Source organism: Sapajus apella, unplaced genomic scaffold (assembly GCF_009761245.1).
Source record: "Sapajus apella isolate SASKATOON/1434 unplaced genomic scaffold, GSC_monkey_1.0 scaffold159, whole genome shotgun sequence".
NCBI classification, from domain to species: Eukaryota; Metazoa; Chordata; class Mammalia; order Primates; family Cebidae; genus Sapajus; species Sapajus apella.
Window position 1 is genome coordinate 1,690,406 of NW_022437099.1, and position 23,255 is coordinate 1,713,660.

At 44.7% G+C, this 23,255-nt stretch overlaps 2 protein-coding genes and 1 pseudogene across 11 annotated transcripts in view; 1 reads left to right on the forward strand and 2 right to left on the reverse strand.

The window, feature by feature from the left end:
- CCZ1 (CCZ1 homolog, vacuolar protein trafficking and biogenesis associated) overlaps positions 1 to 18,991 on the forward strand; it is a 29,868-nt gene extending 10,877 nt beyond the window's left edge. Inside the window, exons 8-15 of one of the 2 annotated variants that reach the window (XR_004265018.1) lie at positions 2,812 to 2,893; positions 4,906 to 4,967; positions 6,371 to 6,482; positions 11,690 to 11,723; positions 12,648 to 12,765; positions 16,231 to 16,389; positions 16,692 to 16,893; positions 17,200 to 17,367. Coding sequence is in view for 1 of the 2 variants with exons in the window: in XM_032266505.1 (XP_032122396.1) it covers positions 2,812 to 2,893; positions 4,906 to 4,967; positions 6,371 to 6,482; positions 11,690 to 11,723; positions 12,648 to 12,765; positions 16,231 to 16,389; positions 16,692 to 16,819; positions 18,651 to 18,706 (751 nt within the window). In the remaining variant the exon portion in view is untranslated. Of the gene's footprint in view, positions 1 to 2,811; positions 2,894 to 4,905; positions 4,968 to 6,370; positions 6,483 to 11,689; positions 11,724 to 12,647; positions 12,766 to 16,230; positions 16,390 to 16,691; positions 16,894 to 17,199; positions 17,368 to 18,650 lie in introns of those variants that run through there. The other variant, XM_032266505.1, reaches the window with a different exon arrangement.
- Positions 5,446 to 5,939, reverse strand: LOC116541963 (annotated as a pseudogene).
- RSPH10B (radial spoke head 10 homolog B) overlaps positions 17,214 to 23,255 on the reverse strand; it is a 37,364-nt gene continuing 31,322 nt past the window's right edge. For 6 of the 9 annotated variants that reach the window (XM_032266490.1, XM_032266495.1, XM_032266493.1 and 3 more), the window contains 3 exons: positions 21,933 to 22,026; positions 20,831 to 21,029; positions 19,167 to 19,563 (listed from right to left, as the gene is read on the reverse strand). In XM_032266490.1, the coding sequence (XP_032122381.1) occupies positions 19,383 to 19,563; positions 20,831 to 21,029; positions 21,933 to 22,026 (474 nt within the window). In that variant the 3' untranslated portion in view covers positions 19,167 to 19,382. Of the gene's footprint in view, positions 17,356 to 19,161; positions 19,564 to 20,830; positions 21,030 to 21,932; positions 22,027 to 23,255 lie in introns of those variants that run through there. The other 3 variants (XM_032266489.1, XM_032266488.1, XM_032266496.1) reach the window with 3 other exon arrangements.

Sequence of the window (23,255 nt, forward strand, 5' to 3'; positions counted from 1 at the left end):
AAAAAAAAAAAAAAAAAAAAAAAAAAAAAAAAAAAAAAAAGGCAGGTTTTGACAGAATTGCTAATTCCAAAGCTGTTACATTTAAGTACCGAGAAAGACTTTTAAGCTAGGCATGGTGCCGCATATCTATAGTCCCAGCTACTGGGGAGGTGGAGGCAGAAGGATTGCTTGAGCCAGGAGTTACTTGGAGGCCAGCCTGGATTATATCATGAGGCTCTATCTCTACCAAAAATAAAAAAAAATAAATTGTCACAAGCAGAGTATATACTTCTCTTACGTATTTACTTAGTATATTTTTGTTTTGTTTTTTTTGTTGTTGTTGTTTTGGTTTCTTGAGACAGAGTCTCACTTCCTCTGTTGCCCAGGCTGGAGTGTAATGGCATGATCTCGGCTCACTTCAACCTCCACCTCCCAGGTTCAAGTGATTCTCCTGCATCAGTCTCTCCAGGAGCTGGAATTAGAGGTGCACTATGACACCTGGCAAATTTTTGTATTTTTTTTTTTAGTAGAGATGCTGTTTTGCGTTATTGGCCAGGCTGGTCTTGAACTCCTGACCTCAGGTGATTTACCCACCTTGGCCTCCCAAAGTGCTGGGATTATAGGCATGAGCCACTGCCCTGGGCCAGTATAATGTTTTGAAATTACCCATTTGAGAGTGGAGACATCTACTAGAATGTGACTGGGACCTGGCACTTGGTTGGTAAAAGACTTTTTGTTTTGCAATCATTGATGACTCAGATAACATCTTGCATAACTATAATTTAATATTTCAGGATTGCTTCATTGTCTTTTGGAAGGGAGAAGGCCTAGGAATGCTAGGAATGGAGGTGACAGATAAGAAAGAAGTTGCCTATGCTGAGTTAAAATACCTTTTTTTTTTTTTTTTTTTTTTGAGGATGGAGTCCCGTTCTGTTACCTGGGCTGGAGTGCAGTGGCACAATCTCGGCTCACTGCAACCTCTGCCTTCTGGGTTCAAGAAATTCTCCTACCTCAGCCTCCTAAGTAGCTGGGATTATAAGCACACTACCACGCCCAGCTACATTTTTGTATTTTTAGTAGAGACGGGGTTTTGCCATGTTGACCAGGCTGGTCTCAAACTCCTGACGACAAGTGATCTGCCTGCCTCGGCCTCCCAAAGTGCTGGGATTACAGGTGTAAGCCACTGTGCCCGGCCATATTAATGGTTTTTGAATCACTTCTTTGCTGGCTTTACCTTGGGTCCTGGAACTTTCTACTTGGCAAAAAACAAAAACAACCTGCTGTAGGAGTTTCCTTTGTGTGTGTGTGTGTGTGTGTGTGTAACAGAGGAAGTAAGACTCTGTCTCCAAAAAAAAAAAAAAAAAAAAAATCCTGTATATGGGGCTCCCATACAGGTTTAGTCGTGGATGAGATTCATGGAAGTCACCTGGGCACAGTGGTTCACACCTGTAATCCCAGCACTTTTGGAGGCTGAGGCAGGTGGATCACTTAAGGTCAGGAGTTCAAGATAAGCCTGGTAAACATGGTAAAACCCCATCTCTACTAAAAATACAAAAATAAAAAGACTCATGGAATCAAACCTTGAAAGAAGAGAGGTAGATATGGAAGAGGAGAAAGTAAGACATAAAGTGGCAGGGCCTAGGGCAGGGGCAGCATTTATACCTTTTCCTAACATGTGACCTTGCTGGGAAAAGAGAGCCCCTCTGGGATGTGGTGGAAAGGCCTTGTTTCCATAAAGAGAGATTTTCTTCAGGATATTTCAATGATCTTGAATAGAAAACCCCCAGATTCAGCCTCATTGTCTGTGTCTTTTGCTAAAAAAACAATTCCGGAGTCTGATGCCTGCTAGTTCTTCAGTGCTTTTTCTACATGCCGTTCCTTCCTGCCTCATTTCAGATCAGATGGTTTTCCTGAAAGCTTGTTTCTTTCTCCCCCTTTTTTCTACACTGTGATCCAGAGAATTAAAATCCATGTACATTTCTGAGACCCAGGACCATGTTCCATATCTACAGCAGATGTATTTTTTCCCAGGGGACTAGGGGGGAAAATGTGGCATTACTGTATAACCCAGGAAGCTAGGTGACATCTGCTCCTAAAATGAAGCAGGGTAGCTTTTAAGGTTTCCTAAATAATGCTATACAGAATTCAGCCAGAGAGCCAGATCCCTTGTGGCTTTTTATCTCAAATGGCATGTAAAATACAATACTACATAGGAGTAGTCTTTTTTAGGTCAGGATAAAGTTCTAGTGCCTGGACTCAAGTTTAACTCTTTGCCTTCCTGAGTCATGTGGTGAACTTCTTGATACACTGGTAGTCCCAGGTACTCAGGAGGCTGAGGCGGGAGGTTTGCTTGAACCTAGGAATCGGAGGCTACAGTGAGCTATGATCACACCACTGTACTTCAGCCTGAGTGACAGACCAGACTCATCTCTTAAAAAACAAAAAAAGATGAGGCTGGGCACATGACTCACATATGTAATCCCAGCTTGTTAGGAGGCTGAGGCAGGAGCACTGCTTGAGTCCAGTTCAAAATCAACCTGGCAACACAGTGAGACCCCCAATCTCTACAGAAAACACAAAAATTAGTTGGGTGTGGTGGTGCATGCCTGTAGTCCTAGCTAGTCCAGAGGCTGAGAAGGAAGGACCACTTGAACCCTGGAGGTTGAGGCTACAGCAAGCCATGATCATGCCACTGTACTTGGCCTGGGTGATAGAGTAAGACACTGTCTCAAAAAAAAAATTTTTTTAATAAAAAATGAGCCTGATCACAGAGCAGTGAAAAGACAGAAGACAATTCCAAACATTTAACGCAATGTTTTTCTGATGTTTCAGGAGTGGATTAGAACAAGATGACATGAGAATTTTATACAAATACCTTACCACCTCTCTTTTTCCAAGACACATCGAACCTGAGGTATGATGGGAACTACAGCTGTACACACTCAAATCTAGGGGCACAAGGAGGGTGGGTGGAGTAAGATGGTGGTGCATGGGGGCATTTCTTATGTATATTTTGTGTTAGTGTGATATTTATGTCATTGTGTATCAATTAGTAGCACAGAAAACCATATGCAGCTCTCCTCCAGTGTATTACATTCAGATACAACACAGCATGTTTTTAAGAGGAGTGAATCATTGAGTAGAGGAAAAATTGGACTTTATTTTATTTATTTTATTTTTTTGAGATAGTCTCGCTCTGTCACCCAGGCTAGAGTGCAGTGGTATGATCTTGGCTCACTGCAACCTCCACCTCCCGGGTTCAAGCGATTCTCCTGCCTCAGCTTCCCAAGTACCTGGGACTACAGGCACGCACCACCACATCCAGCTAATTTTTGTATTTTTTAGTAGAGATGGGGTTTCATTATATGTTGGCCAGGCTGGTCTTTGAACTCCTGACCTCAAGTGATCTGCCCACCTCAGCCTCCCAAAGTGCTGGGATCACAGGCATGAGCCACCACACCCAACACTATTTTTTTTTTTTTTTTTTCTTCCTTGAGACAGAGTTTCCTCCTTACTGCTCAGGCTGGAGTGCAGTGGTGTGATCTCAGCTCACTGCAACCTCCATCTCCAGGATTCAAGCGATTCTCCTGCCTCAGCTTCCCAGTAGCTGGGGTTACAGGTGCCTGCCACCATGCCCAGCTAATTTTTGTATTTTTAGTAGAGAGGAGTTTCACCATGTTGGCCAGGCTGGTCTCTAACTCCTGACCTCACGTGATCCGCCTTCCTGGGCCTCCCAAAGTGCTGGGATTACAGGCGTGAGCTACCGCTCCTGGCCGAAAAATTGGATTTTAGATAGGGTTCTAGGAACTTTTAAAATGCCAGTGGTCTGGCCGGGCCTGGTGGCTCATGGCTGTAATTTCAACACTTTTAGAGGCCAAGTGGGGGCGGAGCATGAGGTCAGGAGCTTGAGACCAGTCTGACCAACATGGTGAGACCCTGTCTCTACTAAAAATACAAAAATTAGCCAGCCCTGGTGGTGTGCTCCTGTAATCCGAGCTACTCAGGAAGCTGAGGCAGGAGAATCATTTGAACCGGGGAGGCGGAGGTTGCAGTGAGCCAGGATCGCACCATTGCATTCCAGTCTAGGCGACAGAGTGAGACTCTGTCTTAAAAAAAAAAAAAAAAAAAATGCCAGTGGTCTTTAAAACAATGGACCTACGTAGTCTTTTCCTCTGTCAACGTGAGATGTAATTTTGAATAGATGTTTTATTGCATGCCTGGCTTTCCACTCTAGTACTTAATTTCCCAGTTTCCTGCAGAGAACTGTTAAATGATATCACAAGTGTTCTCCCCAAGTGTCTTCGTAGCTTAACATACATACATCATCATTTTGGCTCAGTTGAATTCTCTTTGTTTTTGTTTGTGTATTCCCTCCCTCTTGTCCTCCCTCTCTCCAATTTTTTTTTTTTTTTTTTAAGAGACGAGGTCTCACTATGTTCACCTGGCTGGTCTCAAACTCCTGGGCTCACATGGTTCTCCCACCTCAGCCTCCCAAGTAGCTGAGACTACAGGTGCACACCACCATACCTGGGTAATTTTTTGTAGAGATGGGATCTCACCATGTTGCCCAGGCTGGCCTCAAACTTCTGGGCTCAAGCAGTCTACCTGACTTCACCTCCCAAAGTACTGGGATTATAGGCGTGAGCTGCCTCGCCTGGCCAAAAATTTAAAAAGTAGCCAGGTGTTATCACATGTGCCTGTATCGGGATGCTGAGGTGGGAGGATTGCTTGAGCCTAGAAGCTTGAGGCTATAGTGAGCCATGATCATGCCACACTGCATTCCAGCCTGGGCAACAGGACAAGATCCTGTCTCTAAAAGAAAAAGACAAATGACATGGAACCAATTAGTAGATAATGAATGCTGTTTTTCAAAGCTTGGAAAATAAAAGTCTAATACATCATTCTCAACATTAAATTTATTTGCAGTTAGCAGGAAGGGATTCTCCAATAAGAGCAGAAATGCCAGGAAATCTTCAACACTATGGAAGGTAGGACTTTAGTTCTTTGATTTAAGATACTGGGTTTTATTATCTTTTTTTTTTTTTTTTTTTTTTTTTCTCACTCAGTCTGGCTTATTACCCAGGCTGGAGTGCAATGGCATGATCTCGTCTCACTGCAACCTCTGCCTCCCAGGCTGAAGTGATTCTCATGCCTCAGCCTCCCAAGTAGCTGGGATTACAGGCCCAAGCCACTATGCCTAGCTAATTTTTTTTTGTATTTTTAGTAGAGACAGAGTTTCATCATATTGGCCAGGCTGCTCTTGAACTCCTGACTTCAAGTGATCCACCTGCCTCAGCCTCCCAAAGTGCTGGGATTACAGGCTCGAGCCACCCTGCCCAGCCCCTATTATCTTTTTGGTAAAGATAATGTCATGGACATTGAAATATCTTTGTGCCCTCTGATTGACAATAATCAACAAAGGAAAGTTTATTGTTTCCAATGAGTTAAAACTTACTTTAGCATATCTTTTTTTTTTTTTTTTTTGTCCATGAGACATTTTATTTGTAAATATATGTATTAAATCCCTAGAAAAAGAATCCCAGGATTTTCCCTCCTGTGTGTTTTTGTCTTGCTTCTTCATGGTCCACGATGCCAGCTGAGGTTGTCAGTACAATGAAACCAAACTGGCGGGACGGAAGCAGATTATTCTGCCATCTTTGAGTTGCACATCAAATCTGGGGCCGATCACTCCACACCTGCTTAGCCTGCCTGTGAAATTCACAACAATTTTCCCAGCTCTGTGATCATCAATGATTTCAAATTCGCCAACATAACCGTGCTTCATCATCACAGTGAGAAACCGGACGATGACTTTGGAGCACGGCCTATTAAGCACCTGGCGTTTGCCTCTCTTTTCGGGATTGTTGATGCTCTTGAGAGCATCAGCCAGGACATTCGTGCGCACCATTGTGGCAGCACAGAAAGAGGACCTCTTTTTTTTTTTTTTTTTTTTTTGGCAGAGTGTCTCTGTCACCTAGGTTGGAATGATCTCAGCTCACTGCAGCCTCCACCTCCTGGGTTCAAGCAATTCTCCTGCCTCAGACTCCCAAGTAGCTGGGATTGCTGCCACCTTGCCTGGCTAATTTTTGTATTTTTAGTAGAGACGGGTTTTCGCCATGTTTGCCAGGCTGGTCTTGAACTCCTGACCTCTGGTGATCTGCCCACCTCAGCCTCCCAAAGTGCTGGGATTACAGGTGTAAGCCACCGTGCCCGGCCAGCATATTCTGGTACAGTGTTTTCCAAATAAAACTGGTGTATATAACAGCTGCCTCTTTGAGGCAGCTGGTGTTGAAAGCAACTCGTGTATATTAAGTAGGAGTGTGTTCTGCTTCTAGATTCCTCTTTCTATTTCACCTCATTGAATCAAGTCATGTCTGTTCTTGCTTTTAAGATTTCTTACCGGACCCTTGAACCTTAATGATCCAGATGCAAAATGCAGATTCCCCAAAATTTTTGTAAATACAGATGACACTTATGAAGAGCTCCATTTAATTGTTTACAAGGTAACAACTATTTTTCCCTCCCATATTACTCATTAACACTGAAGTCAATCTTTCTTGCATGTGTATATTAGTACATATGCAAGCCTCTTAAATGTTTCTTGGAAAAGATGTTGGAAGTTCTGTTGATGGTAAAACTCAAAATGGGTGCTCTTCTGGAGTAATAAGTTCATTAAACAGTTTTGTCATTAGTGAAAGAGGAACTGTTTAAGATTGTGATTCATAAACGTGTGAAGTCCCACATGCTCTCAAACCAGAGGCTGTCAGAGGTCGGTGCTGTCTCAATATGCCTCGGGATCGGGGCTGTGGCCATGCATCTGTGCATGCTGCTTTTGCTGATTTTAAGGCTGTGGGCTTGGTAATTCCATAAGGAGCGTATTTCGTGTCAGTACATCGTCTTGTAAGGATATGTGCTCAGGTTGTGTTTCTAATTAAAGGCAGTTTTCAGTTCAAGAAAGAAGAGGGAGTATGCACATGTGTTTCTCTTCTTTTCTGCCTGAGGCTGTGGAGAAGTTTTCATTCATAAAGGCTCAGATATGACGCTGTGGGAGAACAGGAAGGAGCGGGATGTCTCAGGATGAGGGAGTCCTGTCCCTCTCTGGAAGGTAGAAGGGATTTGTAAGCAGAGATAGAGGGCAGTGTTGGAGCAGGCCTGGAATAAGAGCGGCAACCCTGTGCTAAGGCAAGGACCCACCTTTAATTGTATATTGAAATGGGCCAGATGCAGTCCCAGTACTTTGGGAGGCCCAGGTGGGAGGATCACTTGAGGCCAGGAGTTGGAGGCCAGCCTAGGCAACATAGTAAGACCCTGTGTCTACAGAAAAATCTTTAAAAATTAGCCAGGCTTGGTGGTACTTGTCCTGGCTACAGGAAGCCAAGGCAGGAGAACCACTTGAGTCCAAGAGTTGGAGGCTACAGTGAGCTATGATCACACCATTGCATTCTAGCCTGGGTGACAGAGTGAAACCCTGTCTCAAAAATAATGAAACTACTATCAACAGTTTCATATCCAGTACCAGATACTAAGTGACAATGGAAGAGAGACTTTCACAGTTCGAGAGAAAATGAATTTGAGCATAGAGTTCTTTGCCACACCAAGCTGTCAACCACAGATGAGACAAAAGAAAGACACATTAGGCCAGGCACTGTGCCTCACACCTGTAATCCCAGTACTTCGGGAGGCTGAGGTGGGCAGATCACCTGAGGTCAGGAGTTCAAGATGAGCCTGGCCAAATTGGGGAAACCCTGTCTCTACTAAAAATACAAAAACTTAGGTGGGCATAGTGGCACATGCCTGTAATTCCAGCTACTCCGGAGGCTGAGGCAGGAGAATCATTTGTACTTGGGAGGCAGAGGCTGCGGTGAAAGACACATTAAACATGAAAAGCCTCAGAAAGTTTACCCTCAGGCACCCCTTCTCAGGGTGTTACATGGGGTCATCCGTCAGCAGAATAAGTGAGCAAACCAAGAAAGAGAACACTTGGGAATCCAGAACAGTGGTTCTCACGCATGAGACAGTATAAGGAAGTCTCGGGGTGATCAGGCTCTTAAAGTCTGCTGGCTGCACCCCATTTCCAGTACCTCCATGACAGAGCAGGAGAAGGAAGGGCTCTAGGGTTTAAGCCGCCAGAATAAAAAGATGTTTTGTTTATCACATGGCATGCTTGAGAGAGTCTATTAGAGTTGGCCTGTGATAGACTAGCTGGGAAGGGAAGATTCCAGGGAGAGCGTACAGAAAGACATGGTCTGAAAATGAGCAAGCCAAAATTTGGAGGCGTAATTCAGAGCAGGAATTAAGAGTAGAAAGAATGTCCATTTGTGTATCAAGCCAAAATTCGAGACCCCATCTCAAGAAAAAAATCATTCTCCTTTGAATGACCTAGGTAATGACTTTGAAATCTCCATAAGCCTGGTGTAATATTTTTATTGCATTTCTGTTTTTAGAGTCAGCCTATTGACATAATTTGGGGTGTGATAATGGGATTGTGGTTATGTTAAAGGGTCCTTTTTCTTAATGACTTCATTGAGATACAATGCACAGACCATACAACTCGCCCTTGTACACTTAAAATGTACAATTCAATGATTTCTAGTTGCAGAGTTCATGAGTCTCCAAGACCATCCTCACTTTTGACAGCAGCTGAGAGTTTGGGAGTCCCCATGACCACCTTTAGGGTAATAGCTCACTAGAAGCACTATAGGACTCAGAAAAGGCTTTATACAGCAGTATCCCCAAGCCAAAACCCCTAGTGGGCGCCTGAAACCAGGGAAGGTAGCAAACCCTTCACATACTGTGTTTTTTCCTGTACATTCATGCCTATGATAATGTGTAATTTATAAATTCAGTACAGTAAGAGATTAATAACTATAAAGCCAGGCATGGTGGCTTACACCTGTAATCCCAGCACTTTGGGAGGCCAAGGCAGGCAGATCACTTGAGGCCAGGAACTTCAGACCAGCCTGGCTAATATGGTGAAACCCCGCCTCTACTAAAATTACAAAAATTAGCCAGGCATGGTGGCACACACGTGTAATCCAAGTTACTCAGGAGGCTGAAGCAGGAGAATCGCTTGAACCTGGGAGGTGGAGGTTGCAGTGAGCCAAGATCGTGCCATTGTACTCTAGCCTGGGCAACAGAGTGAGACCCCATCTTTAAAAAAGTAATAGTAATAATAATAGGACAGTAAGAATATACTGCAATAAAGTAATATGAATGTGGTTTGCTTCCCCCCACCTCAATATTTTATTATTCTTTCCCTTACATAACTGAAACCATGGGAAGCAAAACCAGGGATAAGGAAGAATGACTGTACTCACAGTTGCGGTTTATTACAGTAAAGAAGGCAGGTTAAAATCTGCCCAGGGAAGAGGCACATGGGGCAGGGTCCAGGAGCCACCAGGTGTAAGCTGCCAGCTGTCCTTTCCCATTGGGGTCATGTAGACAGTACAGTGCCTGTTTCTCCAGTGAGGATGTGTGTGTGGCAGTCTCTGGGGTGGTGCCATCCAGGGAAGCTCACCTGACCCTCGAGATCCAGAGATTTTATGGGGGACTGGTCACAGAGACACAGCTGGCCCTATGTGGCTAGCCTTAGTCTCCAGCCCTCCAGAGGTGGAGCGGGTGCTGTAATGGGCTTGGGGCTGTGAGGGATATTAGCCTGTAATTTTGTTTTCTTGTGATTTGTCTGGGCAATGCTGGCTTGATAGAATGTGTTGGGAAGTGTGCCCTCCTATTATTTTGTAAGACTGTGAAGAATTGGTGTTAATTCCTCTTTACATGTTCGGTAGAATTCACAGGCAAGCTGTCTGCACCTAGGCTTTTCTTTGTGGGAAGTTTTTAAGTTAACCGTTTATGCCTCGTGTGCCATTACTGGAATGCTGAGCTTGTGAGATTTACTTATATCCTACTGCTAAAGGTCATCACCTAGGTCTGATTTTTCACAAAAAAGATTTGCAGCCTCTAGCATAAGTGGGTTAATCTCTTCACTTGATGCAGGTTTATTTTGATTTTCTGTTTCTTCTTGAGTCAGCTGTGGTAGTTTGTGTCTTTCTAGGAATTTGTCAGCTTCAATTAAGTTACTCAATGTGTTAGCATGCAGTTTTTCATGGTATTATTACAGGTAAAGCCAATACTTTTTCATTTCTCATGTAAAGTCAGTAGTTTGTTGGCATGCAGTTTTTCATGGTGTTATTATAGGTAAAGCTGGATACTCCTTCGTTTTTACTGTAAAGTATCTTTCATTCCTGGTTTTAGTAATTTGAGTCTTCTCTGTTTCTTGGTCTATAGTCTAGCTAAAGGTTCTTTATGCTTCTGAAATCATCACATAAAAAAAAGGAAAGTTTTTCAATCTTGGTCTTTTGGTTTCATTTATTCTCTCATTTTTCTCTGTTTAGTTTGTTTCTGCTCTCATCTTTTATTATGTCCTTCCATTTGCTTTAGGTTTGTTTTTTGTTTTGTTTTTGAGATGGAGTCTCGCTCTGTCACGCAGGCTGGAGTCCAGTGGCACGATCTCAGCTCACTGCAACCTCTGCCTCCCAGGTTCATGCAGTTCTCTTGCCTCAGCCTCCTGAGTAGCTGGGATTACAGCACAAACCACCATGCCTGGCTTTTTTTTTTTTTAATAGAGACGGGATTTCCCCATGTTAGCCAGGCTGGTCTCAAACTTCTGACCTCAGGTGATCCACCACACCTGGCCCCATTTGCTTTAGGTTTAGTTTACTCCTCCTTTTTTCCAGGATATTAAGACGAAAGGTCAGGTCACTGATTTGAGATCTTTCTTCTCTTACTGTGAGACAGGAGCTCGCGCTTGGAAGTGGGAAGAGGTACAGGGGCAAGTAGGAATGTGAATTCAGGAGCGGAGGCTTGTGGATGGTAGAATGCAGTCAGTGTAGGAAGTAGAATATGGTTATAAACTATAGGGGAGGGTTGGGGGAAGTCAGATAAGGGGTCATACCCATCATGACATGAGCAGGAAGTCAATTTGATGTCCATAGAGGATATGTTAAAGAGTTAGGATAACCCTGTTGTCTAATAACAGTTTAAAGTGGTTGCCAGGGAGCAGGGCTCAGAGAAGAAAGTCTGTGGCTTTCATCCTCAGGCTTGATGTTCTGTTCAACCTTTTTTAACCATACGTTGCTTTGATCAATTTTAATTTTAAACGTTTTTGGTTATCTGTGGTCTTGGTTGTTGTAAGCTGCTATTATTTGTCATAACTGCAATTATTTGCTATAATAAAGTGAGACAAGATACCCATTTGCTGTCTTTTTAAACTTGTGTCAGTGGAAACTGTCACAGGATTGACAGTTTCTGCTAATCCTCTATTCTCTCTGGCATAGACACAGACTAGAACAATGAACCCCTAACTCCCCATCACACAAGTTAATGAATAAGATTCTGATCTTCAATGTGTCACCTCTCCACGTTGTGTTTTTGGTTTGCAAGAGCATTTTAAGTCATCACACCAGTTCACTCATGACCACTTCCCTGTGCCTGATGAGGATGTCTGCGGTAACGTCCCCACAGGCACCGTCACACCTGAGAAGGTGACCAGCACTCCCCAAGCATCATGGAATGGGCTGTGTCCAGATGGCTCTAGTTGACTAAAAAGCATCCGTTTACAGTTGATTTGTTCCAACTTTGAACAGATGGTTATTCTATGAAAGTCTCCTTTTTTCTACCATTTCATAACCTCTGGTTTGTTCTCTCTTCCCAGGCCATGAGTGCAGCTGTGTGCTTTATGATCGATGGTGGGTACATGCTGTGTCTGATTCTAGCCTGACTAGCTCAGCTTTTTGCACTTTGCTGTGTTCTGTTGTTAAATGATAAATATTTTGGGGGGTTTCATTCTTGGAGTGCAGTGGCATGATCATGGCTCACTGCAGCCTCAACCTCCTGGGTTCAAGTGATCTTCCCACCTGGGCCTTCCAAGTAGCTGGGACTCCCGGCACACACTGCCGCACCCAGCTAATTCTTTGTTGTTTGTTTGTTTAGACAGGGTCTCACTATGATGCCCAGGCTGGTGTCAAACTCCTGGGCTCAAGCAATCCTCCTACCTTAGCCTCCCAAAGTGCTGAGATTCAGGCGTGAGCCCCCACACCCAGCCCCATTAAATGGTAAATGTGTTGTCATAAGCAACATAGAGGTACAGAGAGGAGCCTTGTTCCCCATCTGGGACCCCTGTGTCCCCTTCATTAGCCATTGCCCATATTTTTTTAGTCCTAGTCTTCCCATTTGCCAACAGTAGAATGTGGGCATCTTTCTGTGCCTCCCTGACTCCAAGCTGGGGACAGCAGCGGTACCTATCTCATAGGGGGCTCTGAGGATGGAATGAGGTCATGTGTATGAAGCACCAAACCGCATCTGGCCTGTGAGTGCTATGTAATATGTGTTAAATGGTCATCTGACCTGAGGTCTTCCTGGGGTAGGCAACAAGTTTACCCCCCAACAGGGTATGCCTCAGTCAACTTTTCACAGTGACTTAAGTCTCTGCCTCTTTTTCATCTTAAATGTAACCTGTTTTATATCCTCTCTTTCTCTATTTGAGGAGCAGAGGGGGCCTGAGTATGTAACTGTTTGCTTTCCCAGATGAAGTTTTCATTTGAATACTGTTGTTAAGCGTGGGACATGAAAATGAATCTTACTTACTGGTATTTTTTGTAATTCCTCGCCAGCCTCGATCCAGCCAACATTGGATTTTTGCCGAAGACTGGACAGCATCGTTGGGCCCCAGCTCACAGTGCTGGCCTCTGACATCTGTGAGCAGTTTAACATCAACAAGAGAATGTCTGGGTTTGTACTTTGCTTTCTGTTCACTGTCAGGCCTAGAACTGCTTTTAGAATACATATAGTTTTTACTTAGAAATATGGGTGGTATTCACAGCCCTGTGTTCCCGTGTAATCTAGAGAACAGTGAGACGTGCCATTCCAGTCTGTCTGAAGCGGTCCTAGGGAAACTGACCTGAGCTTTTCTGCCTCACAGTGGCAGCTGGGGCTGTGTATTCTGTTAAATACCTTCCCTCAGCTCACCCCGATTGGAAAGTCTCATTTCATCAGCCCAGACTGTTACATTCAAATGGGCATCAGCATGGTTTTGGTGTGCACAGACTAAAAGCATTTTGACTCTGGTTGTGTGAAGAAAGGGAGGGGAAACTGGCTGGGATGTTGGGGCATTGGGTGTGGGTCCTCAGTCTGGCAGTCTGAAGGGTCTAGACTGAGTGGGAAATGCAGGATTCACTCCTCTGATTCTCTGAACACTGAAATGTCATTGAATTCTGTCTCCCCCCCACTTTTTTTTTTTTTTTTTTTTTTTTTTTTTTTTTTTTTTTTTTGGAGACAAAGTCACTCTGTTGCCCAGGCCGGAGTGTGCAGTGGCACAATCTCAGCTCACTGCAGCCTCCACCTCCTGGGTTCCAGCAATTCTCATGCCTCACCCTCCCGAGTAGCTGGGATTACAGGCTTGCACCACCATGCCCGGCTAATTTTTGTATTTTTAGTAGAGACAGGGTTTCACCATGTTGACCAGGCTGGTCTCCAACTCCTAACCTTAAGTGATCCACCACCTCAGCCACCCAAAGTGCTGGGATTACAGGCATGAGCCACCGTGCCTGGCCCTCCCTGTCTTTTCTCAATATAAAATAGAGTTAACGTGAGGAGATGGAAAGCACTTTGTGAAGTTACAGTCCTGCTTTTAAATGTACTCTGGATACATTTGAGAAATGGTTAAAATGCTGTGGATTTCTGCATCAGCTCATGTTTTCAGTGTTCATATGTTATTTCTATATGGTCTTACGTAAGTGTGGGCCTTTAAGAGTGCAGAAGCAAGCAAAGGTGAAAGCACTTCTAGATTTTGTACAACGGTGTGTGGATTGCTGCTGTCAACAGTTTATATCTTTGTTGAGTTTTTTGTTGTTTTTGGTTTTTGAAACGGAGTTTCGCTTTTTCACCCAGGGAGGCTGGAGTGCAGTGGCTCAATCTCAGCTCACTACAACCTCCATCCCCAGGGTTAAAGCAATTCTGCCTCAGCCTCTGGAGTAGCTAGGATTACAGGCACATGCCACCATGCCCAGCTCATTTTTGTATTTTTAGTAGAGACGGGGTTTTGCCAGGTCTGCCAGGCTAGTCTTGAACTCCTGACCTCAGGTGATCCACTCAGCTTGGCCTCCCAAAGTGCTAGGATTACAGGCGTGTGCCACCATGCCCAGCCAACAGCTTACATCCTGACAGTACTGCTGAATCATTGAACCCTTTGGCCATGAAAATGCCAGGTTTTCCTCTGTGAAGGAGGCATAAGTGAGGTAAGTCGGTTTGGATCACGCAGGTTATGAACTAACAGATGGAAAGTGATAAAGTGTAGTGACCATAAAGAACGTGTCACTTGTTTTTTGGGTGTTTTTGTTTGAGACAGGGTCTCACACTGTCACCCAGGCTGGAGTGCAGTGGTGCAATCATGGCTCTCTGCAGCCTTGACCTCCCCGGCTCAAGTGATCCTCCCACCTCAGCCTCCTGGGGAGCTACGACTACAGGCATGCATTAGCATGCCTGGCTAATTTTTGGTAGAGACAGGGTTTTGCCATGTTGCCCAGGCTGATCTTGAACTACTGAGCTCAGGCGATCTTCCCTCCTTGGCCTCCCAGAGTGCTGGGATGATAGGTGTGAACCACCACTCCTGGCCCCACATAGTGTTTTGAAGATAGAACCTTGTCCCTGATTTAAGAAGTTCCTTGTCTACCCAAACTACTAAATTTGCAATTCTTTCCAAACCTTTTAAAATCTTCCTCTTTCCAGTTTTTGTTGTCATTATGCTTTCCTTAGCCTTAGGACCTACTAAAAACGATTTCTGGTTTTATAAGAAGTTTCTTCTCATGTTCCTGGAAACTAAATCCTCCACGTTCTTTCTCTGCCTAGATGTAGAGTATTTCAGTAGTGCCCCACTTGTCCAGAGGTCGGATTTCCGGCACCCCCAGCCCTCCAGAACATGGCCGCTAACCCCAAAGTAAGCAGAGGAGGCTTCTGAGCCCAGGGGCGGGGCTGCACTCAGGCTGCAGCCCAGGCCCCAGGGTGTGCACTGAGGGCACAGCAAGGGGAGGTGAGGGAGGTGCCCTGGGAGCAGCAAGGCCCCACTTTTCCCGCTAGGTCCTGGAGGAGGTCGCAGACTCTGACCTGGGTGGCAATGTCGTGGCATTGCCCTGTCAGTTCAAGAAATAAAAAGGTATATTCCACTTAAAATGTCCATTAGACTACAGTGGAAAAGGTGACTTCAATAACAGTGATTTCCCCTGGGGATGATGAAAAGCTTTTTGTTAACGTATTGTCCTACGCTTCGGTCATAAGGCAGGTTAATTTCCATGGGACACGCCGTTCATTCCCCCAGTACTGGGGGAGGAATGACATGTTACTCTCCTAAATCAGGGTCGGCAGACTTGATAAGTATTTCAGACGTGATGGGCTGTATGTAGATACATATGTTACAGCTACTCAACTATCATTTTGGCGGGAAAGCAGACAGCACATAATAGTGTGGATATGGCAATGTTCCAGTGAAACTTTGTTTAGAAAAAGAGGGCCAGATGTGTCCCCACGGTCATAGTTTGCTGACCCCTCCACTTGGGAACAAAGGCCTATATTGATTTCATTTGCATTTTTAAAAAAGTGAACCAATAACTAAGTGACTGCTATTTATAAAACAGCAGTTTTATAAATATTTTTGGTGTTTAAAAAATATAAGCTCTTTGGAAAATTCTGTTTTATGGAATACCTCCCCCCTCCATGCTGCTATCAAATAAGTTACTGTGGAATGAAGAGCCTGTACCATGTTCACTAACTGAGATTCTTGAAGATCCAGCCATTGAAAATACAAGGTTTCAGCTGTACGTGTTTTAAGAATCTAGTTGTAGGCTGAGCGCCGTGGCTCACGCCTATAATCCCAACACTTTGGGAGGCCGAGGCAGGTGGATCACACCTGAGGTCAGGAGTTCGAGACCAGCCTGGCAAACATGGGGAAACCCCGTCTCTACTAAAAATATAAAAAAATTAGTTGGGTGTGGTGGTGGGTGCCTGTAATCCCAGCTACTCAGGAACTGAGGCAGGAGAAATCACTTGAACCCGGGAAGCAGAGGTTATAGTGAGCCGAGGTCACACCACCACACTCCAGCCCTGGTGAGAGAGAGATACACCATCTAAAAAAAAAAGAATGTAGTTGTATCATTTGGATCCATCCTTCTGTTGTGTTACTGTTTTCATGACATATTTTTACAGGTCTGAGAAAGAACCCCAGTTTAAGTTTATCTACTTCAACCACATGAATCTCGCCGAGAAGAGCACAGTTCACATGAGGAAAACGCCCAGTGTGTCACTCACTTCCGTGCACCCGGACTTAATGAAGATTCTCGGTGACATCAACAGTGACTTTACCAGGTGATTCCAGCAACTTCTCCAATCAGGTGTCCCCTTTCTAAGAGAAAAGACATGGAAGTTCCTTCAAAGCCAGATGATCCAGAGCCCTTTCCATGGGGCTCAGCTTGAACCACCTTTATGAGCGCCACTTCCAGACAGACCTGGGAGCCCTGAAGTCACTGGTTCCCTCGAATAGGACCCCCTGAGCTTTTTAAATGCCTCAGGCGCCCGTTCCGTTCCCTGTTCTTGTTTTGGAGTGCTTACTTTCACAGTCTAGCCATATGAGTGATAAACAATTGCATTTTGAAACTCTCATCTTGCAGAGTGGATGAAGATGAGGAGATCATCGTGAAAGCCATGAGTGATTACTGGGTGGTTGGAAAGAAGTCTGATCGACGGGAGCTCTATGTTATTTTGAATCAAAAAAATGCAAACCTGATTGAAGTAAATGGTAAGTAGGATTTGGTATTTTGGAAGAATTTTATGCTGCAATTTAAAAGCTGTCTTTTTACTGCATTAAGAAACATCATAGCCGGGCGCGGTGGCTCAAGCCTGTAATCCCAGCACTTTGGGAGGCCGAGGCGGGTGGATCACGAGGTCAAGAGATTGAGACCATCCTGGTCAACATGGTGAAACCCCGTCTCTACTAAAACTACAAAAAATTAGCTGGGCATGGTGGTGCGTGCCTGTAATCCCAGCTACTCAGGAGGCTGAGGCAGGAGAATTGCCTGAACCCAGGAGGCGGAGGTTGCGGTGAGCCGAGATCGCGCCATTGCACTCCAGTCTGGGTAACAAGAGCGAAACTCCGTCTCAAAAAAAAAAAAAAGAAACATCATTAAAAAAACATAAATAGAACAAATCATGACTGTTGAGATTCTAATCAAGTGCCTCTACTTCATTCATCCATTTTCTGTTCCTTGGGAAACTGTGACTAGACTTTCCTGTAGCACAGGAAACTGGACAGTGGCCAAAAGATTTCCTACAATGCTAAAAGAAAAAGATAAGGTGACTTTACTGTGTATTAAAAAAATGTCCCTTTTTTTGGAGACAGGGTTTCTGTCAGGCAGTCCAGCCTTTAACTCCTAGGCTCAAGCAATCCTCCCACCTCAGCCTCCTGAGTAGCTGAGAGCATAGGCGTGTATCACCAAGGCATCCATCACCACACTCAGCTAATTTTTAAATTTTTTTTGTAGAGATGGGGTCTTACTATATGTTACCCAGGCTGGGCTCAAACACCAGGCCTCAAGCAATCCTCCGGCCTCCCAAAGAACTGGGATATATTATAGGTGTGAGCTACCTTGCCCAGCCAAAAATGTGCTTTTTTAATATCCTGTGATAAAAACATATGTTTTGTAGGGAGAATCTGCCAGGTTCACGTAGCCGTTTACAATTATCCCTCTGTACACTGGCAGAATAAGGCAGACGTTTTCTCCCACCTTACTGCCACCAGGGTGGCCAGCCTTGTCCTTGCATGAAGTGACCCAGCAGCTGCTCTGACAGCTCTGCTGCCCTGGAGAGAGGGGGCCTCACCTCAGCAGAGCTGCCTCGCCCTGGAGGTAGGTGTGGTGCAGGTCAGGGGAGAGGCCCACATGTACACTATATGGAAATTCAATGTAAGTGTCTTCCCCCTGCCCCGTATCTTCTCAGGCATACTGAATTTTTCTCTTTATATTAATATTGTTATTAGATCAAAATCATGACCCCTCTGTGGAACCCTTGGCCTGCAGTTCAAGGTTGCTGTCAGTTTCTGTGTTCTTCTATCAGCTCTCCCAAGATGACATCATCATTAGCCTTGTGCTTCTAACCCCCCCCACCTGAGCATACTGGGCACTTCTTTCCCCTCTTTTCTGTACTTCTTGTCACAGTGGCCCACACCTATAATCCTAGCACTTTGGAGGCCGAGGTGGGCAGCTCACCTGAGGTTAGGAGTTTGAGACCAGCCTAGCCAACATGGTGAAACCCTGCCTCTTAAAAAAAAAAAAACAGCCAGGCATGATGGCATGAACCTGTAGCTACTTGGGAGGCTGAGGCAGGAGAATCTCTTGAACCCAGGTGGCTGGAAGTTTCAGTGAGCCGAGATCATGCCATTGCACTCCAGCCTGGGTAACAGAGCTAGACTCTGTCTCAAAGAAAAAAAAAATCTTGCCTGGTCTTCTGGTATTTAAGGTCAAAATCAATGCAAATGTCCCCAGTTTTACTTGAAAACAATTTAATTATATATCATGTAACCTTTTCAGTAAAAGCCTCTCTTCCTTCCTCACTGCTATCTGTCCTTTTTGCAGAAGAGGTCAAGAAACTGTGTGCAACACAGTTCAACAACATCTTCTTCTTGGATTGACTGATAATGGCTCATCGAAAGCATATTGTAAACTCAGCAAACATTGTGTTTACCATTGCTAGTTACTTGTCATATGACTGATTGCGTTGATCACAAGAGTAAAGCAATACTTGCTTTGAAGAATCCAATTTCTACTCGGTCTGCTAATCTGAGGTTTTTAGATTTTAAATATTTATGTGGAATTCATTAAAGGTAGTTGACTATATCTCTATCATTCCATTCTTTGACATTATGTGAATATTTTACTGGAAAATAAGACTAATAAATTGTTAAAGTTTTTAAAATTCTGGTTTCCTTTTGCGTCTCTTTTCTGTTGCCTATTTGGAGATTACACTGGCCAGCAGGTCCTTGACCCAGACTGGAACACAATGACTCACTGCAGCCTCAACCTCCTGGGCTCAAGCAATCCTCCCACCTCAGCCTCCCAAGAAGCTAGGACCACAGGTAGACACCGCCACTCTCAGCTAATTTTTTAATTTTATAGAGACAGGGTCTCACTACGTTGCCCAGGCTGGTCTCAAACTCCCATGAATTCAGCCATATAGGAAAACTGAGATGCAGTGGGCCAAGGAGGCATTTTAAAACACTACAGCGAGTACAATGCTAAGAACTGTAATGCTCAGGAAATCTTACAGCACCTGCTGTCCTAAGGCTCTGTGCGTGTCGTTGTGGCTCACTACTTCTTCTTCTTCTTGCTGGCGGTGGTCTTGGCAGATGGAGACACAGTCACATCCTCCTTGGGAGGGCCCAGGATGAGGTGAGAGGACGACACGTCCGCCGGCTCCTTGATCACTGTGATGTCAACCTCATAGTCTTGTCTCTTGGCCTCTTCCTCTCTCAAGATAAAGCTATTCAGCCTGAAAGCAAACATGAGAAGGTAGTTCCCCCCCGCCCTCCCCCCGTCAAAATTGTAAAACCAGTTTTATGCTATTTACAGTATACAGCCCTTCATACCTGCATTTCACAATGTATATAAGAAAACTACAAAACATTTTTTGAGATGAGTTTCATTCTTGTTGCCCAGGCTGGAGTGCAGTGGTGCCATCTCGGCTCACTGCAACCTCTGCCTCCTCGGTTCAAGTGATTCTCCTCCCTCAGCCTCCCGAATATCTGGGATTATAGGCTTCTGCCACCACGGCTGGCTAATTTTTCCATCCCGTCCCCTGGCTGCCATCATCTCTTCATACAAAAAGTCAGGCCAGGCATGGTGGCTCAAGCCTATAATCCCAGCACTTTGGGAGGCCTGGGCGGGCAGGGGAGGGGGGCGGGGGGGTAGATCACTTGAGTCAGGAGTTTGAGACCAGCCTGGCCAATATGATGAAACCCCATCTCTACCAAAAATAGAAAAATTAGATTGGCACAGTGCAGGCACCTGTAGTCCCAGCTAATTGGGAGGCTGAGGCCGGGGAATCACTTGAACCCGGGAGGCGGAGGCTGCAGTGAGCCGAGGTAACACCACTGCACTCCAGCCTGGGCCACAGAGCAAGATTACGTCTCAAAAAAAAAAAAAAAAAGACAGTCATTACCTCAGAGAGTCCACAGGTCTTAGAAGCTCTTGGGTCAAGAACTAGAAAATGGCTGGGTGTGGTGCCTCACCCCTGTAATCCCAGCACGTTGGGAGGCCAAGGCAGGCAGATCACTTGAGTCAGTTCAAGAGCAGCCTGGCCAACATGGTGAAACCCTATCTCTACTAAAAATACAAAAATTATCTGGGCATGGTGGCGCATGCCTGTAATCCCCGCTACTCAGGAGGCTGAGGCAGGAAAATCGCTTCAACCCGGGAGGCAGAGGTTGCAGTGAGCTGAGATCATGCCACTGCACTCCAGCCTGGGCAACAGTGAGACCCTGTCTTTTAAAAAAAAAAAAAAAAAAAAAAAAAAAAAACTAGAAACCAAGAGCAAATATTAGAACGAAAAATGCTCCTATTGCCCCATTACTTAGGAAGTTACAAAGGCTTCAGAAGCTCTGCCAGAAGCCAGGAACAAAGATGAAATACTCATTGCTTTTTATGGCAAAGATGCCCTTAGAAGGAAAGCACTCGGTCCTGATGTATTCTGGCAGCTGTGGAAGATGGAAAAGAGAGACAGCAACTCATGAAGGAGAGGCGGGACCTCATCAAGTTACCTTGCTTCCAGTTCGTCGTCCTCCTCCTTCCGTTGCTGGGCCTGTGCCGCGCTCTGTAATCTGTTCTCCCTCATTTTCTCCTTGATAGCGTCTTCACGTTTATACGCATGAAAGAGCGTGTTCACGAAAAAGACGTACATATTATTGACCCACATGTTGAACTCTTCCTTTTGATTATCCTTGGGTCTTTCATATTTCTCTGGAATAGAGTTTCATGAAGCTGAACATGAATACAATCCTGCTGTAAATTGGGACTCTGCATGCTCTTCTGCATTCTGTCCCTCACTCTGGTGGGCCCCCTTCTCGGCAAGACGAGGGGAGAGGAATGAGAATGCTGTTTCCATGACTACCTGAAACAAGCAGGGGCTCAGTAGACCCTGGCTGGGATTGTCAACCTTCCCTTTGAGTTTCCTGCTACCTCTTTTTTTTTTTTTTTTTGAGACAGTCTCTCTCTGTCACCCAGGCTGGAATGCAGTGGCGTGATCTTGCCTCTCTGCAACCTCCACCTTCTGGGTTCAAGCGATTCTCATGCCTCAGCCTCCCGAGTAGCTGGCACTACAAGCGTGCACCATCACACTATGCTAATTTTTGTATTTTTAGTAGAGATGGGGTTTCACCATGTTGGCAGGCTGGTCTCGAACTCCTAACCTCAGGTAATCCACCCACCTTGGCCTTCCAAAGTGCTGGGATTACAGGCATGAGCCACTGCATGCAGCCATCTTTTTTTCCCCCCTAAATATCTTAAGAATTTGAGCTTTCTGAAATGTTAATTTACCATGTTTCAAGGGGAAAAAAAAACCTGGTTCTTGCTTACCTTTTTTTTTTTTTTTTTTTTTGGAGACAGAGTCTTGCTCTATCACCCAGGCCGGAGTGCAGTGACATGATCATGGCTCACTGAAGCCTCGAGGAACTCCTGGGCTCAAGTGATCCTCCATCAGGATCGCTGGAGCCCCAGAGTTCAAGACCAGCCTGGACAACATAGCAAGACTCTCCCTCTAAGAAAATCAAAATGAAAAAAAGAAGTTTGTAAAATTGTATAGACATTACACAATTCATAAGCAACAGTTTGTAAATATTAAAGTTCTATAATTAAAATACTCACCGCTCTGAGATGAAAAAAAGGTGATCCCTTTTCCAGAAGATTTAAAATTCATTTTGGAAATTCTTTCATCACTTAGAGACTTCTTCATCTTGGGCTTTTACCGTTTAAAAAAAAATCATAAAGCAAAATATTACTTTTACATCTTCATGGGCTAAAACTACAATAAATTAGAAAATTATTTTCTAATTTAGAAAGGCTGTTCTTGAGCTAATTGACTTCTTTTTTGCCTTTTTTTTTTTTTTTGACACAGAGTCTCGCTCTGTCACCCAGGCGAGAGTATAGCGGTACGATCTCAGCTCACTGCAACCTCTGCCTCCCAGGTCCAAGCAATCCTCTGCCTCAGCCTTCCAAGTAGCTGAGATTACAGGCTATACAACTTTGTGTATTTTTAGTAGAGATGGGTTTCACCATCTTGACCAGGCTGGTCTTGAACTCCTGACCTCATGATCCACCCACCTCGGCCTCCCAAAATGCTGGGATTACAGGTGTGAGCCACCCTTTTTTTTTTTTTTTTGAGACGCAGAATCGCTCTATCGCCAGGCTGGAGTGCAGTAACATAATCTCTGCTCACTGCAGCCTCCGCCTCCCAGGTTCCAGCAATTCTCCTGCCTCAGCCTCCTGGGTAGCTGGGATTACAGACAATTGCCACCATGCCCAGCTAATTTTATATTTTTAGTAGAGACCGAGTTTCTCCATGTTGGGCAGGCTGGTCTTGAACTCCTGACTGCAGGTGATCCACCCACCTTGGCCTCCCAAAATGCTGGGATTACAGGCGTGAGCCAACACCTGGCCAATTTGATTCTGAATAAGATATTGATATTTATACTATTAAGGAAATGAAAAACAAAATTACTGTATTTACTGAAAGGCTCTCAAAAAAAATTTAAAGACTTGAAAATATCCCCCCGGTCTGTTGGGAAAGTATTTATTATATACAGTTAGCCATACTTAGATTCATATATTAATAGCTTTAATTATTATTATTATTTGAGACAGAGTCTCACTCTGTTGCCCAGGCTGGAGTGCACTGGCACAATCTCAGATCTCGGCTCACTGCAACCTCTGCCTCCCATGTTCAAGCGATTCTCCTGCCTCAGCCTCCCAGGTAGCTGAGATTATAGGCACCTGCCAACACACGTGGCTAATTTTTGTATTTTCTAGCAGAGACTGGGTTTTGCCATGTTGGCCAGGCTGGTCTCAAACTCCTGACCTCAAATGATCTGCCTGCCTCAGGCTCCCAAGGTGCTGGGATTACAGACATGAGCTCCTGGCTGAATGGGTTTAATTACCATGTGTATGTCCCAACTCCCACATTTCCACCTC